Source organism: Cydia pomonella, chromosome 19 (assembly GCF_033807575.1).
Source record: "Cydia pomonella isolate Wapato2018A chromosome 19, ilCydPomo1, whole genome shotgun sequence".
Lineage (NCBI taxonomy): Eukaryota > Metazoa > Arthropoda > Insecta > Lepidoptera > Tortricidae > Cydia > Cydia pomonella.
In genome coordinates this window covers 10,011,526-10,034,638 of record NC_084721.1, presented here as the reverse complement: position 1 = coordinate 10,034,638, position 23,113 = coordinate 10,011,526, and the positions used below count along the sequence as shown (strand labels likewise).

At 48.9% G+C, this 23,113-nt stretch overlaps 3 protein-coding genes across 3 annotated transcripts in view; 2 read left to right on the top strand and 1 right to left on the bottom strand.

Moving 5' to 3' along the window:
- Positions 1-17,680, top strand: part of LOC133528390 (DNA polymerase epsilon catalytic subunit 1) — a 47,146-nt gene extending 29,466 nt beyond the window's left edge. Inside the window, exons 32-41 of the mRNA XM_061865765.1 lie at positions 1,895-2,045; positions 9,316-9,471; positions 10,142-10,332; positions 10,598-10,742; positions 11,401-11,585; positions 12,259-12,383; positions 12,704-12,778; positions 15,212-15,372; positions 15,613-15,766; positions 15,895-17,680. Of these exons, the coding sequence (XP_061721749.1) occupies positions 1,895-2,045; positions 9,316-9,471; positions 10,142-10,332; positions 10,598-10,742; positions 11,401-11,585; positions 12,259-12,383; positions 12,704-12,778; positions 15,212-15,372; positions 15,613-15,766; positions 15,895-16,077 (1,526 nt within the window). The 3' untranslated portion in view covers positions 16,078-17,680. The remainder of the gene's footprint in view (positions 1-1,894; positions 2,046-9,315; positions 9,472-10,141; positions 10,333-10,597; positions 10,743-11,400; positions 11,586-12,258; positions 12,384-12,703; positions 12,779-15,211; positions 15,373-15,612; positions 15,767-15,894) is intronic.
- On the top strand, positions 17,680-21,366 carry LOC133528395 (DNA polymerase epsilon catalytic subunit 1-like). Its single transcript, XM_061865771.1, has 3 exons — positions 17,680-17,782; positions 18,312-18,444; positions 21,012-21,366. Exons 2-3 carry the CDS (start codon positions 18,385-18,387, stop codon positions 21,177-21,179), a joined length of 228 nt encoding a protein of 75 aa, XP_061721755.1. The 5' UTR covers positions 17,680-17,782; positions 18,312-18,384; the 3' UTR covers positions 21,180-21,366.
- A 230-nt stretch (positions 21,367-21,596) lies between these two features.
- Positions 21,597-22,895, bottom strand: LOC133528392 (protein SEC13 homolog). Its single transcript, XM_061865768.1, has 2 exons — positions 22,227-22,895; positions 21,597-22,050 (listed from the first exon to the last, which is right to left on the bottom strand). The coding sequence occupies exons 1-2, from the start codon at positions 22,791-22,793 to the stop codon at positions 21,679-21,681; spliced, it is 939 nt and encodes a 312-aa protein (XP_061721752.1). The 5' UTR covers positions 22,794-22,895; the 3' UTR covers positions 21,597-21,678.
- Positions 22,896-23,113: the final 218 nt, after the last annotated feature.

Below are 23,113 nucleotides of genomic sequence, written 5' to 3'. Positions count from 1 at the left end.
CACACAAACACGCACAGAGGAGAGTACTCTCCAGAGAAATGACGACCTGGGAGGTGGTTGTAGAGACGGGAGCCTCGCGCAGTACACCGAAGAATAGGACGGGCGCTAGAAGCGTTACCGCGAGGAACACCACTGGCTTTGCAAACACAACAGTGTGCCGGCACTGTTGGCGTCACAGTGTGCCGGCACTGTTGGCGTCACAGTGTGCCGGCACTGTTTTTTTTTATTTATTCGATTTTATTCACAAATAAGCTTACAGTCTAATGAACCAAGGCGCTTATAAGTAATGATATTATAATTATTGTACATGCTATGTCACACTTACACTATGAAAATTACATTTCAACCTTACAAAAACAAAAAGCAAATTCGATTATATAATATTAAGTATGTCAATAAAGTAAATAAATATGGATGATAATCAATTAAATTAAGTTAAATTCAAAAATTCATAAATGCCTTTAATAATTTGGTAAGAGGCATGATAAAAAATGTCAACGTCAGGTAATCGCATAGACATATCATTCAACAGAGCGATAGCTCTTGCAGAGGGAGCGTTTGCGGCCCAGCGCGTGCGCCTCGCCGGGCACGCGAACAGGCGCCGGCGCCGCCGCGACACCACCGCTCCGCCCTCCCCCGCCGCGGGGCAACGGCGAGGGGGCGGCACAGACAAACCTATTCTTGACAATGCAGATGGATTCGCGACTTGGTTGCGTAATAGCTTATAGTAATGCACCATCAGTAACAATTTCCGCCGCAACTCTAATGTATCCATCCCAACCATACCACTGACAAACAATGACGGATACAAATAAGGATAATATCCTAACTTTTTCCTATAAAGAAATCGGGCAAATTTCCTCTGGATTCTTTCTACCATGAGGGTATACTTGCTTTCGTGCGGATCCCAGACACAAGCTCCAAATTCAAGTTTGCTGCGAACATAGGCGTTGTATAGCAGCTGCAAAACTCGAGTGTCACTAAACTGGCTCGATACCCTCATGACTCTGTTGGCGTTAGTTAGTACCTGGTAAGCCTTGATATTGATTAAAAGCTGTATTTAGCATCCAGCGTCCGTATTACGCCAATAGGCACCTAGACGCAGAAAAAGTTACGACGGTTGCTATTAGTACCTAAAATATCTTCAAGTCCTGTAGTCTGCAGGACTTGAAGATTTGCAGTCTGTACTCTTAGGCCCACGGAAGCGATATCGATTTCACACAAAAGTCTCAAAAAAAATCCCAGGGCTTGAGGGTCTTTGATATTTATATCCTATCCGTGAATTTGTAAATGTAGAGTACTTCATCGTATCACAACATAGCGATATCGTACAAGATGCGATGAATCCTCGTGCCATAGAATTACGACGTAGCAACATCACAATAGGATGTTTCCATCTACAAATCTTAGGGCAGAATAGTATCCCAATAAATTCTTATGGAATATAAGAACATAAACTACCTTTAGTGGACCCCTAATGAGCATAGTTTTGTAAATATTGAATTTAAAATATCTTTTAACATACGTCACGTGACCCAAGTCGAAACTACAAGATTCTGATGACGTCACTCGTTAAAGAGAAAACTGTGGTTTGATTAACTATTCAGTGAAATTGGGTTTGTGGGGTATCTAGTGGTTTTTACAGTACATACTTACTTTACTCTTTGGTATGTACATAGTTATGTATCAAACCGTAAACTGTGACGTCAAACAATTATCAAAAAGCGTTTTGGGCGCGAAAGCATAGTTCGAAATATATTTTGTTCATTTAACATGTTTAAAGCCGTTTTTAGGGTAAAAGTTAAATTTTAGGGCAACGTTTGGTTAATATAGAACGTATTACAAGCGTTTCAAAAAATTGGAAACAACCCTGTAAGGACGTTTTATAATGCAGGTCTGTCGGAGTTCCCCTTGGTGCCGCTGCACGTGCGCGACGTAGAAACACTATACAACACGCTGGAATGGCAGCGCGTGGGCGCGCGCACCATCGTGCGCCACTACCTCAACCTGGACTCCGTGCTCACGCTCACCGCGGAGCAGTGCAGGTGGGTCCGTAAGGAGCTCCCTCTGGTGACGCAGAGACTATACAACACGCGGACTGCACCATCGTGCGCCACTACCTCAACCTGGACTCCGTGCTCACGCTCACCGCGGAGCAGTGCAGGTGGGTCCGTAAGGAGCTCCCTCTGGTGACGCAGAGACTATACAACACGCGGACTGCACCATCGTGCGCCACTACCTCAACCTGGACTCCGTGCTCACGCTCACCGCGGAGCAGTGCAGGTGGGTCCGTAAGGAGCTCCCTCTGGTGACGCAGAGACTATACAACACGCGGACTGCACCATCGTGCGCCACTACCTCAACCTGGACTCCGTGCTCACGCTCACCGCGGAGCAGTGCAGGTGGGTCCGTAAGGAGCTCCCTCTGGTGACGCAGAGACTATACAACACGCGGACTGCACCATCGTGCGCCACTACCTCAACCTGGACTCCGTGCTCACGCTCACCGCGGAGCAGTGCAGGTGGGTCCGTAAGGAGCTCCCTCTGGTGACGCAGAGACTATACAACACGCGGACTGCACCATCGTGCGCCACTACCTCAACCTGGACTCCGTGCTCACGCTCACCGCGGAGCAGTGCAGGTGGGTCCGTAAGGAGCTCCCTCTGGTGACGCAGAGACTATACAACACGCGGACTGCACCATCGTGCGCCACTACCTCAACCTGGACTCCGTGCTCACGCTCACCGCGGAGCAGTGCAGGTGGGTCCGTAAGGAGCTCCCTCTGGTGACGCAGAGACTATACAACACGCGGACTGCACCATCGTGCGCCACTACCTCAACCTGGACTCCGTGCTCACGCTCACCGCGGAGCAGTGCAGGTGGGTCCGTAAGGAGCTCCCTCTGGTGACGCAGAGACTATACAACACGCGGACTGCACCATCGTGCGCCACTACCTCAACCTGGACTCCGTGCTCACGCTCACCGCGGAGCAGTGCAGGTGGGTCCGTAAGGAGCTCCCTCTGGTGACGCAGAGACTATACAACACGCGGACTGCACCATCGTGCGCCACTACCTCAACCTGGACTCCGTGCTCACGCTCACCGCGGAGCAGTGCAGGTGGGTCCGTAAGGAGCTCCCTCTGGTGACGCAGAGACTATACAACACGCGGACTGCACCATCGTGCGCCACTACCTCAACCTGGACTCCGTGCTCACGCTCACCGCGGAGCAGTGCAGGTGGGTCCGTAAGGAGCTCCCTCTGGTGACGCAGAGACTATACAACACGCGGACTGCACCATCGTGCGCCACTACCTCAACCTGGACTCCGTGCTCACGCTCACCGCGGAGCAGTGCAGGTGGGTCCGTAAGGAGCTCCCTCTGGTGACGCAGAGACTATACAACACGCGGACTGCACCATCGTGCGCCACTACCTCAACCTGGACTCCGTGCTCACGCTCACCGCGGAGCAGTGCAGGTGGGTCCGTAAGGAGCTCCCTCTGGTGACGCAGAGACTATACAACACGCGGACTGCACCATCGTGCGCCACTACCTCAACCTGGACTCCGTGCTCACGCTCACCGCGGAGCAGTGCAGGTGGGTCCGTAAGGAGCTCCCTCTGGTGACGCAGAGACTATACAACACGCGGACTGCACCATCGTGCGCCACTACCTCAACCTGGACTCCGTGCTCACGCTCACCGCGGAGCAGTGCAGGTGGGTCCGTAAGGAGCTCCCTCTGGTGACGCAGAGACTATACAACACGCGGACTGCACCATCGTGCGCCACTACCTCAACCTGGACTCCGTGCTCACGCTCACCGCGGAGCAGTGCAGGTGGGTCCGTAAGGAGCTCCCTCTGGTGACGCAGAGACTATACAACACGCGGACTGCACCATCGTGCGCCACTACCTCAACCTGGACTCCGTGCTCACGCTCACCGCGGAGCAGTGCAGGTGGGTCCGTAAGGAGCTCCCTCTGGTGACGCAGAGACTATACAACACGCGGACTGCACCATCGTGCGCCACTACCTCAACCTGGACTCCGTGCTCACGCTCACCGCGGAGCAGTGCAGGTGGGTCCGTAAGGAGCTCCCTCTGGTGACGCAGAGACTATACAACACGCGGACTGCACCATCGTGCGCCACTACCTCAACCTGGACTCCGTGCTCACGCTCACCGCGGAGCAGTGCAGGTGGGTCCGTAAGGAGCTCCCTCTGGTGACGCAGAGACTATACAACACGCGGACTGCACCATCGTGCGCCACTACCTCAACCTGGACTCCGTGCTCACGCTCACCGCGGAGCAGTGCAGGTGGGTCCGTAAGGAGCTCCCTCTGGTGACGCAGAGACTATACAACACGCGGACTGCACCATCGTGCGCCACTACCTCAACCTGGACTCCGTGCTCACGCTCACCGCGGAGCAGTGCAGGTGGGTCCGTAAGGAGCTCCCTCTGGTGACGCAGAGACTATACAACACGCGGACTGCACCATCGTGCGCCACTACCTCAACCTGGACTCCGTGCTCACGCTCACCGCGGAGCAGTGCAGGTGGGTCCGTAAGGAGCTCCCTCTGGTGACGCAGAGACTATACAACACGCGGACTGCACCATCGTGCGCCACTACCTCAACCTGGACTCCGTGCTCACGCTCACCGCGGAGCAGTGCAGGTGGGTCCGTAAGGAGCTCCCTCTGGTGACGCAGAGACTATACAACACGCGGACTGCACCATCGTGCGCCACTACCTCAACCTGGACTCCGTGCTCACGCTCACCGCGGAGCAGTGCAGGTGGGTCCGTAAGGAGCTCCCTCTGGTGACGCAGAGACTATACAACACGCGGACTGCACCATCGTGCGCCACTACCTCAACCTGGACTCCGTGCTCACGCTCACCGCGGAGCAGTGCAGGTGGGTCCGTAAGGAGCTCCCTCTGGTGACGCAGAGACTATACAACACGCGGACTGCACCATCGTGCGCCACTACCTCAACCTGGACTCCGTGCTCACGCTCACCGCGGAGCAGTGCAGGTGGGTCCGTAAGGAGCTCCCTCTGGTGACGCAGAGACTATACAACACGCGGACTGCACCATCGTGCGCCACTACCTCAACCTGGACTCCGTGCTCACGCTCACCGCGGAGCAGTGCAGGTGGGTCCGTAAGGAGCTCCCTCTGGTGACGCAGAGACTATACAACACGCGGACTGCACCATCGTGCGCCACTACCTCAACCTGGACTCCGTGCTCACGCTCACCGCGGAGCAGTGCAGGTGGGTCCGTAAGGAGCTCCCTCTGGTGACGCAGAGACTATACAACACGCGGACTGCACCATCGTGCGCCACTACCTCAACCTGGACTCCGTGCTCACGCTCACCGCGGAGCAGTGCAGGTGGGTCCGTAAGGAGCTCCCTCTGGTGACGCAGAGACTATACAACACGCGGACTGCACCATCGTGCGCCACTACCTCAACCTGGACTCCGTGCTCACGCTCACCGCGGAGCAGTGCAGGTGGGTCCGTAAGGAGCTCCCTCTGGTGACGCAGAGACTATACAACACGCGGACTGCACCATCGTGCGCCACTACCTCAACCTGGACTCCGTGCTCACGCTCACCGCGGAGCAGTGCAGGTGGGTCCGTAAGGAGCTCCCTCTGGTGACGCAGAGACTATACAACACGCGGACTGCACCATCGTGCGCCACTACCTCAACCTGGACTCCGTGCTCACGCTCACCGCGGAGCAGTGCAGGTGGGTCCGTAAGGAGCTCCCTCTGGTGACGCAGAGACTATACAACACGCGGACTGCACCATCGTGCGCCACTACCTCAACCTGGACTCCGTGCTCACGCTCACCGCGGAGCAGTGCAGGTGGGTCCGTAAGGAGCTCCCTCTGGTGACGCAGAGACTATACAACACGCGGACTGCACCATCGTGCGCCACTACCTCAACCTGGACTCCGTGCTCACGCTCACCGCGGAGCAGTGCAGGTGGGTCCGTAAGGAGCTCCCTCTGGTGACGCAGAGACTATACAACACGCGGACTGCACCATCGTGCGCCACTACCTCAACCTGGACTCCGTGCTCACGCTCACCGCGGAGCAGTGCAGGTGGGTCCGTAAGGAGCTCCCTCTGGTGACGCAGAGACTATACAACACGCGGACTGCACCATCGTGCGCCACTACCTCAACCTGGACTCCGTGCTCACGCTCACCGCGGAGCAGTGCAGGTGGGTCCGTAAGGAGCTCCCTCTGGTGACGCAGAGACTATACAACACGCGGACTGCACCATCGTGCGCCACTACCTCAACCTGGACTCCGTGCTCACGCTCACCGCGGAGCAGTGCAGGTGGGTCCGTAAGGAGCTCCCTCTGGTGACGCAGAGACTATACAACACGCGGACTGCACCATCGTGCGCCACTACCTCAACCTGGACTCCGTGCTCACGCTCACCGCGGAGCAGTGCAGGTGGGTCCGTAAGGAGCTCCCTCTGGTGACGCAGAGACTATACAACACGCGGACTGCACCATCGTGCGCCACTACCTCAACCTGGACTCCGTGCTCACGCTCACCGCGGAGCAGTGCAGGTGGGTCCGTAAGGAGCTCCCTCTGGTGACGCAGAGACTATACAACACGCGGACTGCACCATCATGCGCCACTACCTCAACCTGGACTCCGTGCTCACGCTCACCGCGGAGCAGTGCAGGTGGGTCCGTAAGGAGCTCCCTCTGGTGACGCAGAGACTATACAACACGCGGACTGCACCATCGTGCGCCACTACCTCAACCTGGACTCCGTGCTCACGCTCACCGCGGAGCAGTGCAGGTGGGTCCGTAAGGAGCTCCCTCTGGTGACGCAGAGACTATACAACACGCGGACTGCACCATCGTGCGCCACTACCTCAACCTGGACTCCGTGCTCACGCTCACCGCGGAGCAGTGCAGGTGGGTCCGTAAGGAGCTCCCTCTGGTGACGCAGAGACTATACAACACGCGGACTGCACCATCGTGCGCCACTACCTCAACCTGGACTCCGTGCTCACGCTCACCGCGGAGCAGTGCAGGTGGGTCCGTAAGGAGCTCCCTCTGGTGACGCAGAGACTATACAACACGCGGACTGCACCATCGTGCGCCACTACCTCAACCTGGACTCCGTGCTCACGCTCACCGCGGAGCAGTGCAGGTGGGTCCGTAAGGAGCTCCCTCTGGTGACGCAGAGACTATACAACACGCGGACTGCACCATCGTGCGCCACTACCTCAACCTGGACTCCGTGCTCACGCTCACCGCGGAGCAGTGCAGGTGGGTCCGTAAGGAGCTCCCTCTGGTGACGCAGAGACTATACAACACGCGGACTGCACCATCGTGCGCCACTACCTCAACCTGGACTCCGTGCTCACGCTCACCGCGGAGCAGTGCAGGTGGGTCCGTAAGGAGCTCCCTCTGGTGACGCAGAGACTATACAACACGTGGACTGCACCATCATGCGCCACTACCTCAACCTGGACTCCGTGCTCACGCTCACCGCGGAGCAGTGCAGGTGGGTCCGTAAGGAGCTCCCTCTGGTGACGCAGAGACTATACAACACGCGGACTGCACCATCGTGCGCCACTACCTCGACCTGGACTCCGTGCTCACGCTCACCGCGGAGCAGTGCAGGTGGGTCCGTAAGGAGCTCCCTCTGGTGACGCAGAGACTATACAACACGCGGACTGCACCATCGTGCGCCACTACCTCAACCTGGACTCCGTGCTCACGCTCACCGCGGAGCAGTGCAGGTGGGTCCGTAAGGAGCTCCCTCTGGTGACGCAGAGACTATACAACACGCGGACTGCACCATCGTGCGCCACTACCTCAACCTGGACTCCGTGCTCACGCTCACCGCGGAGCAGTGCAGGTGGGTCCGTAAGGAGCTCCCTCTGGTGACGCAGAGACTATACAACACGCGGACTGCACCATCGTGCGCCACTACCTCAACCTGGACTCCGTGCTCACGCTCACCGCGGAGCAGTGCAGGTGGGTCCGTAAGGAGCTCCCTCTGGTGACGCAGAGACTATACAACACGCGGACTGCACCATCGTGCGCCACTACCTCAACCTGGACTCCGTGCTCACGCTCACCGCGGAGCAGTGCAGGTGGGTCCGTAAGGAGCTCCCTCTGGTGACGCAGAGACTATACAACACGCGGACTGCACCATCGTGCGCCACTACCTCAACCTGGACTCCGTGCTCACGCTCACCGCGGAGCAGTGCAGGTGGGTCCGTAAGGAGCTCCCTCTGGTGACGCAGAGACTATACAACACGCGGACTGCACCATCGTGCGCCACTACCTCAACCTGGACTCCGTGCTCACGCTCACCGCGGAGCAGTGCAGGTGGGTCCGTAAGGAGCTCCCTCTGGTGACGCAGAGACTATACAACACGCGGACTGCACCATCGTGCGCCACTACCTCAACCTGGACTCCGTGCTCACGCTCACCGCGGAGCAGTGCAGGTGGGTCCGTAAGGAGCTCCCTCTGGTGACGCAGAGACTATACAACACGCGGACTGCACCATCGTGCGCCACTACCTCAACCTGGACTCCGTGCTCACGCTCACCGCGGAGCAGTGCAGGTGGGTCCGTAAGGAGCTCCCTCTGGTGACGCAGAGACTATACAACACGCGGACTGCACCATCGTGCGCCACTACCTCAACCTGGACTCCGTGCTCACGCTCACCGCGGAGCAGTGCAGGTGGGTCCGTAAGGAGCTCCCTCTGGTGACGCAGAGACTATACAACACGCGGACTGCACCATCGTGCGCCACTACCTCAACCTGGACTCCGTGCTCACGCTCACCGCGGAGCAGTGCAGGTGGGTCCGTAAGGAGCTCCCTCTGGTGACGCAGAGACTATACAACACGCGGACTGCACCATCATGCGCCACTACCTCAACCTGGACTCCCCTCCCAGCAGGTGACCCCTTATTTAACATACTGTGTTTGGTATCATTCATTGGCACAGTGTAAGAGAAACCTCGTCGGTGGCAAACAAGCATACGGTTCACTAGTTAAGCTAAGCGATCACTGTAGTCTATAGACGCCTTACTAACTGCTTCCTCGGAGACAAATGGAGAAGAACAGGCAGATGCTAGCGTACTAAAGTTATCCTACAGGAACGGGACCCCCTTACAAGCTTAACAACTACCAACAGTCCTATTGTCGTAATCTGTTAGTTTCACATTAGTTACACCAAACGTTTCACCACCTTAAATTACAGCGTCTGTTTAAGTTCAAACGCAATTGTATAACACCTCCTAACAGAATTTCAGCTTTCTAACTAAGCTGAATTATCCTTTGCAGATATTTCCACGTGCCACTAGGCAACCTGCCTCCGGACCCGACGTTGTTCGGCGCGGATCTGTTCTACGCGCGGCACCTCATCAAGCACAACTTCGTGCTGTGGGCCTCCAACCTGGAGCGGCCCGATCTGGGCGGCCGCGAGACTGACGATAATAGGTGAATAGATACAGTTGCTTGCAGTTAAAACCTTCAATGATTTCGTTAGTCTCTCCTCCCCTGCCCTCCTACGCCTGACATGTTGACTAGTAAAAGCTCCCTAGAGCGATGCGCATGCATCACGCCATCGTGGTAGAATGGGTACTGAAATTACTCCGACAGAGGCGCAAGTGGAGAGGATCACGCGACCTGGATAGAACCTTGGGTCATCAGTACGCGAGTCTGAGGAACGCCGGAAAGGAATTTTAGAACATTTTAGCATTTTTCGATGTTCGGTACTTATATTTCTAAATTTTACCCAGTAACTACTAATATTTATTATTAAATAATGTATATACAAACTAAATTAGGTTACAAGAATTATAACTCTTATAATAAATAAGTAAATTATTTAACTAAAATTTACCCTCCAACCCTTGGCCTCTTGGCAGAGTGCCCATCATGCAGGCAGCATTCCCGCGCTGTATCGCAATAGCGAGTCTTTGCGCGAGGAAGCTGCCCGCGCGAGGGTCTCCTGTTGCCTGCCTTAATCGCTTCCCGAGCTCCTCGTGGAGCCCACGCGGACGTTTGCCCCTTGGCCCGAGTGTCTCGAAGCCAAAGGCTACGAACTCGTAGTTGGCTCGGAGACTAACTACTAATAAATGATTGTGAAAAAACCTACCTTTTGCAGACTAGTAAGCGAAGTGGAAGAGATGTCTGGCTGCACACACAACGCTATGGGCGCGTACGACTCCGTGTGCGTGGAGCTGGAGAGCGACGCGCTGTGCGTGTGCGCGCTGCTGCAGGCGCACCACATCCTGCAGCACGAGGGCACCAGCGTGGCCACGGCCTTCAGTCGGACGCAGCCCAACGATCCTATGGGTGACATTTTAATTTTATATTCAGTTAGTAGTAGATACTCTTTCACTTATTCTTAAAATCGTATTCAAACTTTTACATCTTAAAAGTCTATAGGTCGTGTCATTCACAAAGACGCGCGCATTGGCTCGTATTATCATGTTCGTGTGCGCGTCATCGTGGATGACACGAACGGCCGTGCCTCATACGCACTTGCGATAAAGATCTGCTTCGAGCTTCTACCCCTTTTTCGCCATTCTTTAGTCACAGCTTTTATCCACGTTGACAGGCCTGAACGCGTCGGTAGCGTACGACGAAACAGCACAATGTAGCGCCGCGTTCCGAGTACTGCGAACGATGATAGCATCCTGGCTTAGGGACGTCACGGTGTATAAAAACGTGTTCGCCGATTACCAGATTACACACTTCTACAGGTTTGTTTTTCTTCTAATTTAATATAGCTGTGTCTGTGGATGGTTTCTGGGCAACTTGTCACTTTTGCAAACTCAACTTTTGATGTTTGATGGGATCGGGTTCGAATCGTAAAAGGGTTGGGTTGGAAAATCAGTTATTATCCGTTCTCTTCAAGTTGGCCGTCGGCGACCTTTACATTATCGTTGCGTGATAACGTCATAGTATAATTACTAGTACTGTCGACAAAAAAATAATTCCGTATTTTATTAAAAATGCTCATTTTATTTAATAACTTAATAAGTTTTGTTTGAATTAAATATAAGCATAAAAAGTAGTTATAAAGCTGTGTTAGCCGAGTGGATAAGGCGTCACAGGGGGTGATGCGGTGAAGCGGGCCGGGAGGTAACGGCCAACTTGAAGCGAACGGGTAGTAGTGATCGCTGCTATAAATACTAGTATCTACGCTAATAACTTAGAGGAGTAGGTAGCAAATTAAGGCTAATATGAAAATATCTCTTTCTTATAATCTCTACATACATATATATGTATGCAGGTGTGCTCAGCTATTGATTGATTGTAACTTGCCCTAATGTGTTAAAAATCATGTGTGATTTATACTCACTTAGGAGTTGCTTACTTCTCACGCCACATACCACAAATCACTAGTAACTATTTCAGATGGTTAAAGACCCCAACGTCGCTTCTCTACGACCCCGCCTTACGCCGCACACTATACGGGCTGATGAAGAAACTGTTCCTTATGTTGGTAGCAGAGTTCAAGCGATTGGGGTCTGTTATAGTGTATGCGGACTTCAACAAGATACTGTTATGCACTAAGAAGAAATCGGTTATGGATGGCATAGGTAAGTCCACGTGAACTTTTATTGTGTTTTCGCCTTGCTATAATTATATCTAATGGCATAATCACTATCCCCCTTATTCATAAACGTGTACTAAAGTTACGATGCCGCTGATCATCGTTTGTCCCTTTCCATCATACCAATACGCCGGAAAGAGACAAACGATGATCAGCGGCATCGTAACTTCAGTACGCGTTTATGAATAAGGGGGTATCTATGTACTTAGATAAGACCCCCTTTATTTTCCCTTAGGTGTTGCTTTCCCGTTAACGTCTTTTTTTTTAAGGAAATAAACAGTCAGACACATACACATGTGTTTAAACTAATAACGCTACGTTCAACGTCATGACCTATATACAGTCAGGCCAATCTAAATCTGGAGCGATTTTGATAATAAGGCAAGTGTTATTTAAAGTCATAATTTCATAGAAGTTTGACGTTTAAAATAACACTTTCACAGTCTGTGCTATCTAAATTGCTGCAGGGTTAGCTTGGTCTGACTTTAGAATCGTTGCGGTTGGTCAACTAGAGATCAAGGGCTGACGAAAACCTATCGTCGCATCTCGAAACAGTTTACTATTCTACGAGACCTTATACTCCCCATCACTGGTTAGTTTGGCCTATGGTTGATTTTTTTGTGCAATAAAGTTAATTTTATTTTCAAACCATCCTCTAGGTTACGTAGAGTTCGTGGTGCAGAGCATCCGCAACAAGGAGCTGTTCCACGGCGTGGACATCCGCTACAAGCAGTGCTGGAGCTACCTGCTGTGGCTGGACCCCGCCAACCATGCCGGCGTGCAGGTATCTCACCTATAATACTCTACTAATTCACCATTCGCGTCAATTGGAACCAAATATAATTTCGATTTATTTATTTCATAATATGAAATTACAATGTAAATTATATTAAATTAATCTATATGAATTTATAGTATGATCGTCAAAAAAAAAAAAAGATTATATACAATTATAAAATGTCTAGAAATATAGGCACATACAGTCATCATCAAAAATCAATACTAATCCTTCGAAAGGCAAATTACGTATGTTCCTGTTAATATATGCTTTTGTTATTAGTTTTCGATTAAATAATTAATTACAAATCACATTTTCTTTGCCAGGGTAAATTACCAGAGGGTCTCGTTGAAGTTGGCTCATCACAGCTGCCGCCAGCGGAAGAGAATGCAGAAGATGAGGTCTGTTTAGTACGGGTATAAAGATACAATGATATGATTGATAAATTCCGCGTATATGTGCGACGTATATTTGAAACAAACGATTTCAACATCATTTTGTGAATCACATACTTTAATAAAACTAGTAGGTCGCTTCGAACAGAACTCGCGGTTCGCCATTAACCTTTTGACCGCCAAAGACGTCATATGGCGCGCGCGGCTACAGCCCAATATCAACCTCCATGCGTACCGACAAGGTTCACGATTAAACGCCGCGTGCGATAGGCGTGGCGTTCAAAAGGTTAATATATAGAATAGATTCATAGACATCTATTTAATTTACGACGTGATTGAATAAAAGCGGCCAAGTGCGAGTCGGACTCGCCCATGAAGGGTTCCGTACATTTATGACGTATTAAAAAAACTACTTACTAGATCTCGTTCAAACCAATTTTCGGTGGAAGTTTGCATGGTAATGTATATCATATTTTTTTTTGAAGATTTTTCATTCTGTTATTTTAGAAGTTACAGGGGGGGGGGGACCACACATTTTTTCACTTTGGAAGCGTCTCTCGCGCAAACTATTCAGTTTAGAAAAAAATGATATTAGGAACCTAAATATCATTTTTGAAGACCTATCCATAGATATCCCACACGTATTGGGTTTGATGAAAAAAAATTTTTATTTTTATTTTATCACGTATTAAAAAAAACTACTTACTAGATCTCGTTCAAACCAATTTTCGGTGGAAGTTTGCATGGTAATGTATATCATATTTTTTTTTTTAAGATTTTTCATTCTGTTATTTTAGAAGTTACAGGGGGGGGGGGGGGACCACACATTTTTTCACTTTGGAAGCGTCTCTCGCGCAAACTATTCAGTTTAGAAAAAAATGATATTAGATACCTAAATATCATTTTTGAAGACCTATCCATAGATACCCTACACGTATGGGTTTGATGAAAAAATTTTTTTTTTTTAATTTTATGACGTATTAAAAAAAAACTACTTACTAGATCTCGTTCAAACCAATTTTCGGTGGTAGTTTGCATGGCAATGTATATCATATATTTTCTTTAGATTTTTCATTCTGTTATTTTAGAAGTTACGGGGGGGGGGGGGGGGACACACATTTTACCACTTTGGAAGTGTCTCTCGCGCAAACTATTCAGTTTAGAAAAAAATGATATTAGAAACCACAATATCATTTTTAAAGACCTATCCATAAATACCCCACACGTATGGGTTTGATGAAAAAAGATTTTTTTGAGTTTCAGTTCTAAGTATGGGGAACCCCCAAAATTTATTGTTTTTTTTTCTATTTTTGTCTAAAAATCCTAATGCGGTTCATAGAATAAATCTACTTACCAAGTTTGAACAGTATAGCTCTTATAGTTTCGGAAAAAAGTGGCGGTGGCATAATCGGACAGCCAGACGGACATGACGAATCTACAAGGGTTCCGTTTTTTGCCATTTGGCTACGGAACCCTAAAAATGAGGAAATTGGAGATTGCTGCGGCTTTTTTTATAATTTCGACTACGGAAATCCGTAAACGTAACGTAACGTAAATACGTTAAAGGGCCTTTCAGATCCTTATACATCTATTTTTATTATGATGGAGACAAAAATTAAGTTCAAGATGGCGGCCATTTTTACAATTTTGACTTCAGATTAAGAAGCCTTTCGAATTCGCAGATATCAATTTTCATCATGATTAGAGCAGAAAAGAAGAAATTCAAGATGGCGGCCGTTTGTTCCAATTTTGACTACAGATTGAAATTAAGTGGCCTTTTAGATCATCAGTTGCATAAATTAAAAAAGAAGGAAATAAAGTGAGCGAACTTTGTAAATTGTTGACCTCCGTTTGTACTAAAAGTCCTTCCGCATATTCAGGTCTCGATTTTCAACTCCATTAGACCAGTGATACCTACTAATAATTTATATGCCTCCTAAAAGGTCCAGTTTCCCGCGTACCAACCACTATTGACCAGACAACAGCACCTACTCTACCTATGTGCCTACACCACCACCACTTTCTTGCAAACCCCATGCATACTTTCTTGCAAATGAGTTGTCCAGTATAGCAAGACCCCCCACAAATAGCTTTTGGGCTTTCTAGGCTCTTCTAGCACCATTCTCTTGTTCGATCCTACTCATGTTAGAACTTAAAAAAAAATATATTGCCCCCAAAAACACGTTTACTTAATTTCATTTAAATAAGAACAAATTTAATACACTTACTGCGTAACAAACTCGCTCGCTCGCTCGCTTCGCTTTACTCGCTCATTCAGTAATCAAAGTGTATCACTTTTTTCTAATCACTAAAGTGATCTCCTTCCTCCGTTGATTCAAGTCTCATTGCTTTTATCAAACGATCGCTCCGCTTTTGGTTTTACGAATGACTATTTATGTGTACTTTAGAAGTATAATAAGCTGTTGTTTTGGTTATCAGGAGGGCATGATCGTGATGAACTGGAACCTGGCGTTGTTCCTGCCTCGTGGCGTGCGCGAGCCGTTCGCGGCGGCCGTCAGCGGCTTCGTGGGCGCCGCCGCCGCCGCGCCCGGCGGGCTCGCCAACATGCTGGCCGGCGAGATCGCGCAGAAGCTGTTCCAGTGAGTTTATGCACGATCTTTCATTAACTTCACCGTAAGCACGAGGCGTTTACGAACACTCGTAATCTCCATGTGGTATCGAACTTATTATCGTGAAATACTACGCAAGCTTCATTACTGCGTTGCATGCTATCTATCAGACGCCCTTTTTTAAATCCTTTATTGAGACAGTACGGCGGTCAGCTGCAGAGATAAAGTTAAAAGGGAAAATTGTGATTTGATGAACAATAATCTCCTCAGGATGACAGAAAAGATCCACACGCGCATGCCGGTACTAAAGCCGGGCGACGTGGAGGCGCGGCCGGGCCGGCGCGGCGAGCAGCACGCGCCCGCGCTGCAGTTCGTCAACGCGCTCTGCAAGGTCATCTCGCTCGACCCCAAGCTCGACGAACAGGTGACTAAATCTGCTCGTTGAACAAATTTCCCAGTCTTCCACTGAACGAACTAACTCACTGAGAAGAGTGAGAAGTCACTTAGTTAATTGCTGCAGCTATTTAGCTTATCCGAACACTTGTATTTTAGATAACGCTGGTTCGCCGTAACCTGCTGCGGCTGATCGGGGTCGGCGAGTTCAGCGCCGCGGCCGAGTGGCGCGACCCGTGCGCCAGCTGCGTGCTCACCGAGCTCATCTGCAAGGTGTGCAACCACTGCCGCGACCTGGACCTGTGCCGCGAGACCGACATCGCCACCGTGGACGACGTGTAAGTGTACAGCGCGGCCGCCGAGTGTGCGACCCGTGCGCCAGCTGCGTGCTCACCGAGCTCATCTGCAAGGTGTGCAACCACTGCCGCGACCTGGACCTGTGCCGCGAGACCGACATCGCCACCGTGGACGACGTGTAAGTGTACAGCGCGGCCGCCGAGTGTGCGACCCGTGCGCCAGCTGCGTGCTCACCGAGCTCATCTGCAAGGTGTGCAACCACTGCCGCGACCTGGACCTGTGCCGCGAGACCGACATCGCCACCGTGGACGACGTGTAAGTGTACAGCGCGGCCGCCGAGTGTGCGACCCGTGCGCCAGCTGCGTGCTCACCGAGCTCATCTGCAAGGTGTGCAACCACTGCCGCGAGACCGACATCGCCACCGTGGACGACGTGTAAGTGTACAGCGCGGCCGCCGAGTGTGCGACCCGTGCGCCAGCTGCGTGCTCACCGAGCTCATCTGCAAGGTGTGCAACCACTGCCGCGACCTGGACCTGTGCCGCGAGACCGACATCGCCACCGTGGACGACGTGTAAGTGTACAGCGCGGCCGCCGAGTGTGCGACCCGTGCGCCAGCTGCGTGCTCACCGAGCTCATCTGCAAGGTGTGCAACCACTGCCGCGAGACCGACATCGCCACCGTGGACGACGTGTAAGTGTACAGCGCGGCCGCCGAGTGTGCGACCCGTGCGCCAGCTGCGTGCTCACCGAGCTCATCTGCAAGGTGTGCAACCACTGCCGCGACCTGGACCTGTGCCGCGAGACCGACATCGCCACCGTGGACGACGTGTAAGTGTACAGCGCGGCCGCCGAGTGTGCGACCCGTGCGCCAGCTGCGTGCTCACCGAGCTCATCTGCAAGGTGTGCAACCACTGCCGCGACCTGGACCTGTGCCGCGAGACCGACATCGCCACCGTGGACGACGTGTAAGTGTACAGCGCGGCCGCCGAGTGTGCGACCCGTGCGCCAGCTGCGTGCTCACCGAGCTCATCTGCAAGGTGTGCAACCACTGCCGCGACCTGGACCTGTGCCGCAAGACCGACATCGCCACCGTGGACGACGTGTAAGTGTACAGCGCGGCCGCCGAGTGTGCGACCCGTGCGCCAGCTGCGTGCTCACCGAGCTCATCTGCAAGGTGTGCAACCACTGCCGCGACCTGGACCTGTGCCGCGAGACCGACATCGCCACCGTGGACGACGTGTAAGTGTACAGCGCGGCCGCCGAGTGTGCGACCCGTGCGCCAGCTGCGTGCTCACCGAGCTCATCTGCAAGGTGTGCAACCACTGCCGCGAGACCGACATCGCCACCGTGGACGACGTGTAAGTGTACAGCGCGGCCGCCGAGTGTGCGACCCGTGCGCCAGCTGCGTGCTCACCGAGCTCATCTGCAAGGTGTGCAACCACTGCCGCGACCTGGACCTGTGCCGCGAGACCGACATCGCCACCGTGGACGACGTGTAAGTGTACAGCGCGGCCGCCGAGTGTGCGACCCGTGCGCCAGCTGCGTGCTCACCGAGCTCATCTGCAAGGTGTGCAACCACTGCCGCGAGACCGACATCGCCACCGTGGACGACGTGTAAGTGTACAGCGCGGCCGCCGAGTGTGCGACCCGTGCGCCAGCTGCGTGCTCACCAAGCTCATCTGCAAGGTGTGCAACCACTGCCGCGACCTGGACCTGTGCCGCGAGACCGACATCGCCACCGTGGACGACGTGTAAGTGTACAGCGCGGCCGCCGAGTGTGCGACCCGTGCGCCAGCTGCGTGCTCACCGAGCTCATCTGCAAGGTGTGCAACCACTGCCGCGAGACCGACATCGCCACCGTGGACGACGTGTAAGTGTACAGCGCGGCCGCCGAGTGTGCGACCCGTGCGCCAGCTGCGTGCTCACCGAGCTCATCTGCAAGGTGTGCAACCACTGCCGCGACCTGGACATGTGCCGCGAGACCGACATCGCCGCTGTGAGCCTAACTTACTTATTTATCTAATGTTAGCCAGATTCGTTTATATATTTTGGAGTTGTAGAAATCATAGGGACAAAACACGGAGGTTAACAATTTGTGGATGATACGACCTTCACACGACTCGGCACCTTCGCGCGCACCTATCAGCGTGAGTGGCCGTATCATATCAATATCAAAACATTAAGAGTTGTTAAAATCAGAATATCACTCAATTTTGATTTAAATAATTCGTTACAAAGATTTTGAGCCCAGTCATTACACAATTGCCTTTCGATTGGCAGCCCCGTGTGCCTGTGCCCGACGTGCGGCGCCGCCTACGACAAGCAGGAGCTGGAGTGGCGCCTCGTGGAGGCCATGGACCGCCGCGCGCTCGCCTACACCCTGCAGGACCTCATCTGCAGCCGCTGCCACCAGGTACTCACAACAATATTATTAACTGACCAATGGTAAAATAAGATAAGTTTTTCTACTCGCCAACTGTTAAGGGTTCGTATACTTCTCCTAACTCAAATATAATATTCATTTCGATACGCTATAGTCAACTATAAAGAATTTTATGTCTTGTACTAGGTACGTTTTTATTTACTACCGAGATACTTACCAATTTTCATGAATTATTTAGGTTTTATAGTAGATAAAGTATTATTTTACATGACTCGTAGAAAAAGTATTGTATAAAAATGATACAATAGTGATATAATCAAGCTTTTCAATCTTCTACCTTCATTAGGCCACTCAGCAAGCCTCGTGGGACACGGTACTCGGCTGAAAAGCTCTATTATATCACGATTGTACAAAATACCATTGAACATGATTGGATGAGCCATTAATGCGTTTCCATGAATTATAATAGTAATTAAGATCTAAGATACGCCCTTTTTCTTGTATGGCTTTTTTCAATCTATTATATTAAGTATGGAACCCTCCATTTTACGCGGGACCGACATGCACTTGGCAGGTTTTTATCAGTTGTATTTTATTCTTTCTTTCTTTCTTTATTGCATCCATGGTTTGTACAGGTGTTACATACTGTTGTGAGTTTCACATGGACCCTGATAAGGTACAGCAATAGTCTTAAATCTATGTTATGTACTTAATCGAGGTTTTATAACAATGGTTAGTTGATTTTATACTATACTATTCTATACTAATTCCAATTTTAAATTTTATGTCGACAAATTCATTCACAACTAAGAGATAATATTACTGATAGTTAACATTTTATATGCAATAAAATTGTAGTGTATATAATATTAATTTTAATAGTAATGTCAAAAAAAAAAAATCTCATATCATGTAAAATATTAACAATAATGCAAAGCGAAATATAGCGATGAGTAGATATCTAATAACATTCGTCATTATTTTTATCATCCAAAAAATCATTAAGTTTATAATAGCATTTGTTAAGTAAAAAGTTCTTCAACTGTTTATTAAATTGTTTTTCTGAGGCCTGCAGTTTTATTTCGTCACTGATTTTATTATATATTTTTATTGCCATCATTTTTGGACTTGTTTTGTGTAGCTGTAGTTCTGATCGTTCGGGTGGCGCCAGGTTATGCTTGAATCTACTTTCATATCTCCGAGGTTTGTCGACCGATTTTGGTAAAATATGAGGATATTTTCTGACAAATTTCTAATATATAAATGGATGTCAAGGTCAGGATTTTAAATTTAATAAAATAGGGTTTACAACTGTCAGGTGCTGTTATATTTGCTAGTGTTCGTATGCATTTTTTTTTGTAGTATAAATATTATCTTCTATATCGGTACTGTTTCCCCATAGGATTATCCCGTAATTAAGCCACGAAAAGGCATATGCATATTAAGCCATTAGAGCACATTCCAAATTCGTTGATTTTTTAAATTCATTTTACATACTTCCTGATCGTGTATTCAATATTATTATCTTTCATGCCCAGCTGCATTTAAGCTGATGATAAAATAGGCCATTGACATCAATACAATTGTACTCAAGTGGAGTTGATTAACCACAATTGACAGTTATAAAACTACATGTTGAAAATTCACTTTCCTAAATATGCAGTCCCATAGTGTATAACAATGAATGCCATTAAAACCATGACAGAGGGTATAAAGCGTAAAAATATCTCGATTTCAGAGAAAGATTAAGGTGCAGTATGTTCAGAAAACGGAGTTTTTAAAGTCGTAGCGCTTTTTTGTATCGCAATACGACTATACATTTAATTAGCAATCTAGAGGCCTTTTTCGAGGGACTGTATCTAAATGAATTTGAATTCTGAGTTTTTGACTTTCGTTGGATAGCAAAAAAATCCAAAAAAAAGATGCACAAAAGCCAAACATATTAAAATTGCTTCTAAAACTCGGCTATATCATGTTTGAGGGAACGTATTGATTAATTTTTTGTTTATTTATTTAAACATACAAAAAATAAAAAAACATGATATCCACCTTCCCGGGCACGCTATTTACTGCTAGCCTTTCTCCACAGCAGTTTAGTCTAGTTGCTCTTGGCATAGGCCTCTCCCTTATCCCGGGCGCGCACTCCCATCTCGCACACGCTTACGCTCAGTGAGAGTGAAAGAAAAAAACGTACTTACTGGGCCTTAAAATAATTATAATTTTAAATTTAAATTAATGTAATTTAGTTATAAGTTGTATAGTTATATGGATTCTTTATTATCCGAAATACACGAATTTTATTTTATTTTAAAAGGAGCATACCACGAATTTGTCTATTGTTGTCCCGTACAAACGCGAATTTTCTAAAGATCTGCTGTTAGATAGTATGTTCCTATTTCTGTGACAAAGGAGCAAAACATTGCTTAGAAAAATAATCATCATGTTAAAACATTGAAAAATAAATGGATACACGAAATAAAATGATTTTGTATGGGACAGTCAATGGAATGCTTCAAAGATAGTCTTTTAAACAAGTAGCAATATTTTAAATGTATCAATACTAATTAGTACTACTAGCTATATAATTGTTTGTTCAGGTGAAACGCGAGAACCTGTCAACAGTGTGTGACTGTGCGGGCGACTTCGGGCCACTTGTGCCTGTAAAGGAGGTGCACTCCCAGCTGGAGACCTTCAAGTCCATAGCAGAGTACTACAAGATGCCACTGCTGCTAGAACTAATAGATTTCCACCTTAACAACATGTGATATTTAAATAATAAGCATTAACACATTCAGTGCCAGCGCGTGCTACGCGCTACGAGCGTAGCCGACAACATGGGAAATATGTAGCGAAAACCCACTACGGACTGAGCACCTGCCTGGCGGGTCGCTGGCAGTGAATGCGTTAAGTTAATAATTTAATGTTAAATAAAATTGTTTTAAGTTTTTTAAACTGAATTTTAATGCTGTACCATTATTGATGAATACATTGAACACTTTCATGATCCTCAGAAAGATTGTAAGTACTGCATATAGCTGAATTCAATTATTGCTTAAGTATTTACAATATTTAATATTCAGTTGGCTTTAGGAATGTTAAATGGAACATGATTCAATAGATGTTCATAAATATCAAGCAACCTTATCCTTACTTTTAAGAGGTTCCAGTGAAAAAGACACAACTTCCAGTGAAAAGTACAATCATTATTATCATTAGCAAATGATTACATATTTAACAAGATTTAGTAATACAATTAGTTTAGAATTACAGTGTACTCCTTTCATCATTTGGTGTTTGTCCCAATCCCTTGGCTACCTCACTGATGCACACCCACTGACCATCGCTGCCCTCCCTCCAGAGGCTAACTTTGTTATCGCCTCCTGAGATAGCCAGGATGTTACCTGTTAGAGACCAGCTCACGCTCCACACAACATCATCAAATGTGTTCAGAATGGTGGGTGTCCAGGAGACATTATCATCACTGGTCCAGATGACAACTCTCTTATCCTGCGAGCAGCTGGCAATCATGGACCGCTGGAGCCCCACTGAAGGTGCCCATGCAACATCTCGCACCCAGTCCATATGCATTTCCAAGCGGTTCTCTTCAACCCATTGGTCTCCTTGCTCTCTCCAAATCTATAAATTACATACAAATATTGTAAAATGGGAAAAAGCATGTGTTGATTGCTGAGAATTTTAGTTATAACATAACGTAACCTGATTAAAATATAATGAAACGGGTTTCTAATTAAAAATTCTGAGTCTAGAGGATAAATATAGCATAAGAGTTAATTGAAATAAAGAGAACTAACCTTGATCAAATTATCACATCCACCTGAAACAATTCTCTTGGGTGCATCCTTATTATTAAGCGGGTCTAAGTTAAGTTCCGCAGAGATAGCAGGACACCAACTTATGGAATTAACGCCAATGGCATGGGCGCCAGATATCTTCTTCACATCCCAGTTTCCGTCCTGGTTGTATGTCAACACGGAGATGGAGCCGTCGGAGCTGCAGCACGCCAGCACTAGCCCATATTCCGCAGGCGCCCACGCCACCGAGTTCACCGAGCTCTCGTGACCTGCATACTCGTACAACTTTGTCCATTCCCCAGTCTCCTTCCATATGATCACTTTTCTATCATAAGAACATGAGGCTAACAGATTTCCGAACTTTGGGTGAGCCCAGGCTACCTGCCACACGGGACCAAAGTGTCCTTTCAAGTCAGCTGCAAGTGTTTGGGCGCCGCTTTTGATGTCATAAATCTTCACAGAGTTATCCGACGAACACGTGGCTAGTCTCAACCCATAGTAGTCCAGCTCTGCATCGTGTATCATATCCTCGTGGCCGGTATCAATTGTATTTAACACAGTAATCATTTTGATTGTTTTTTTTTCTAAAATTAATACAAATGTTGAGGTACAAACAGCAGATCCGCGAGCAAGCTGTCAAAAAGTTGACGTGGAATGTAGTGTTGCTATAAAATACAAATACCGATAATAATATAAAAAAACAAATAGTAATAATAAATCTTTAATTATTCCTAGTAGTCAGTATAGTATCTGTGTGTTATGCTCGTGAATCGATTTCTCATAAGGCTCTAATATGAAATCGCTGTTTGGTTATTTTACCTCTATACAGTCATGTACGAGGGCAAAATTAAAAATAAAAAGTTCTATAGGATATAAACCGGTAAACG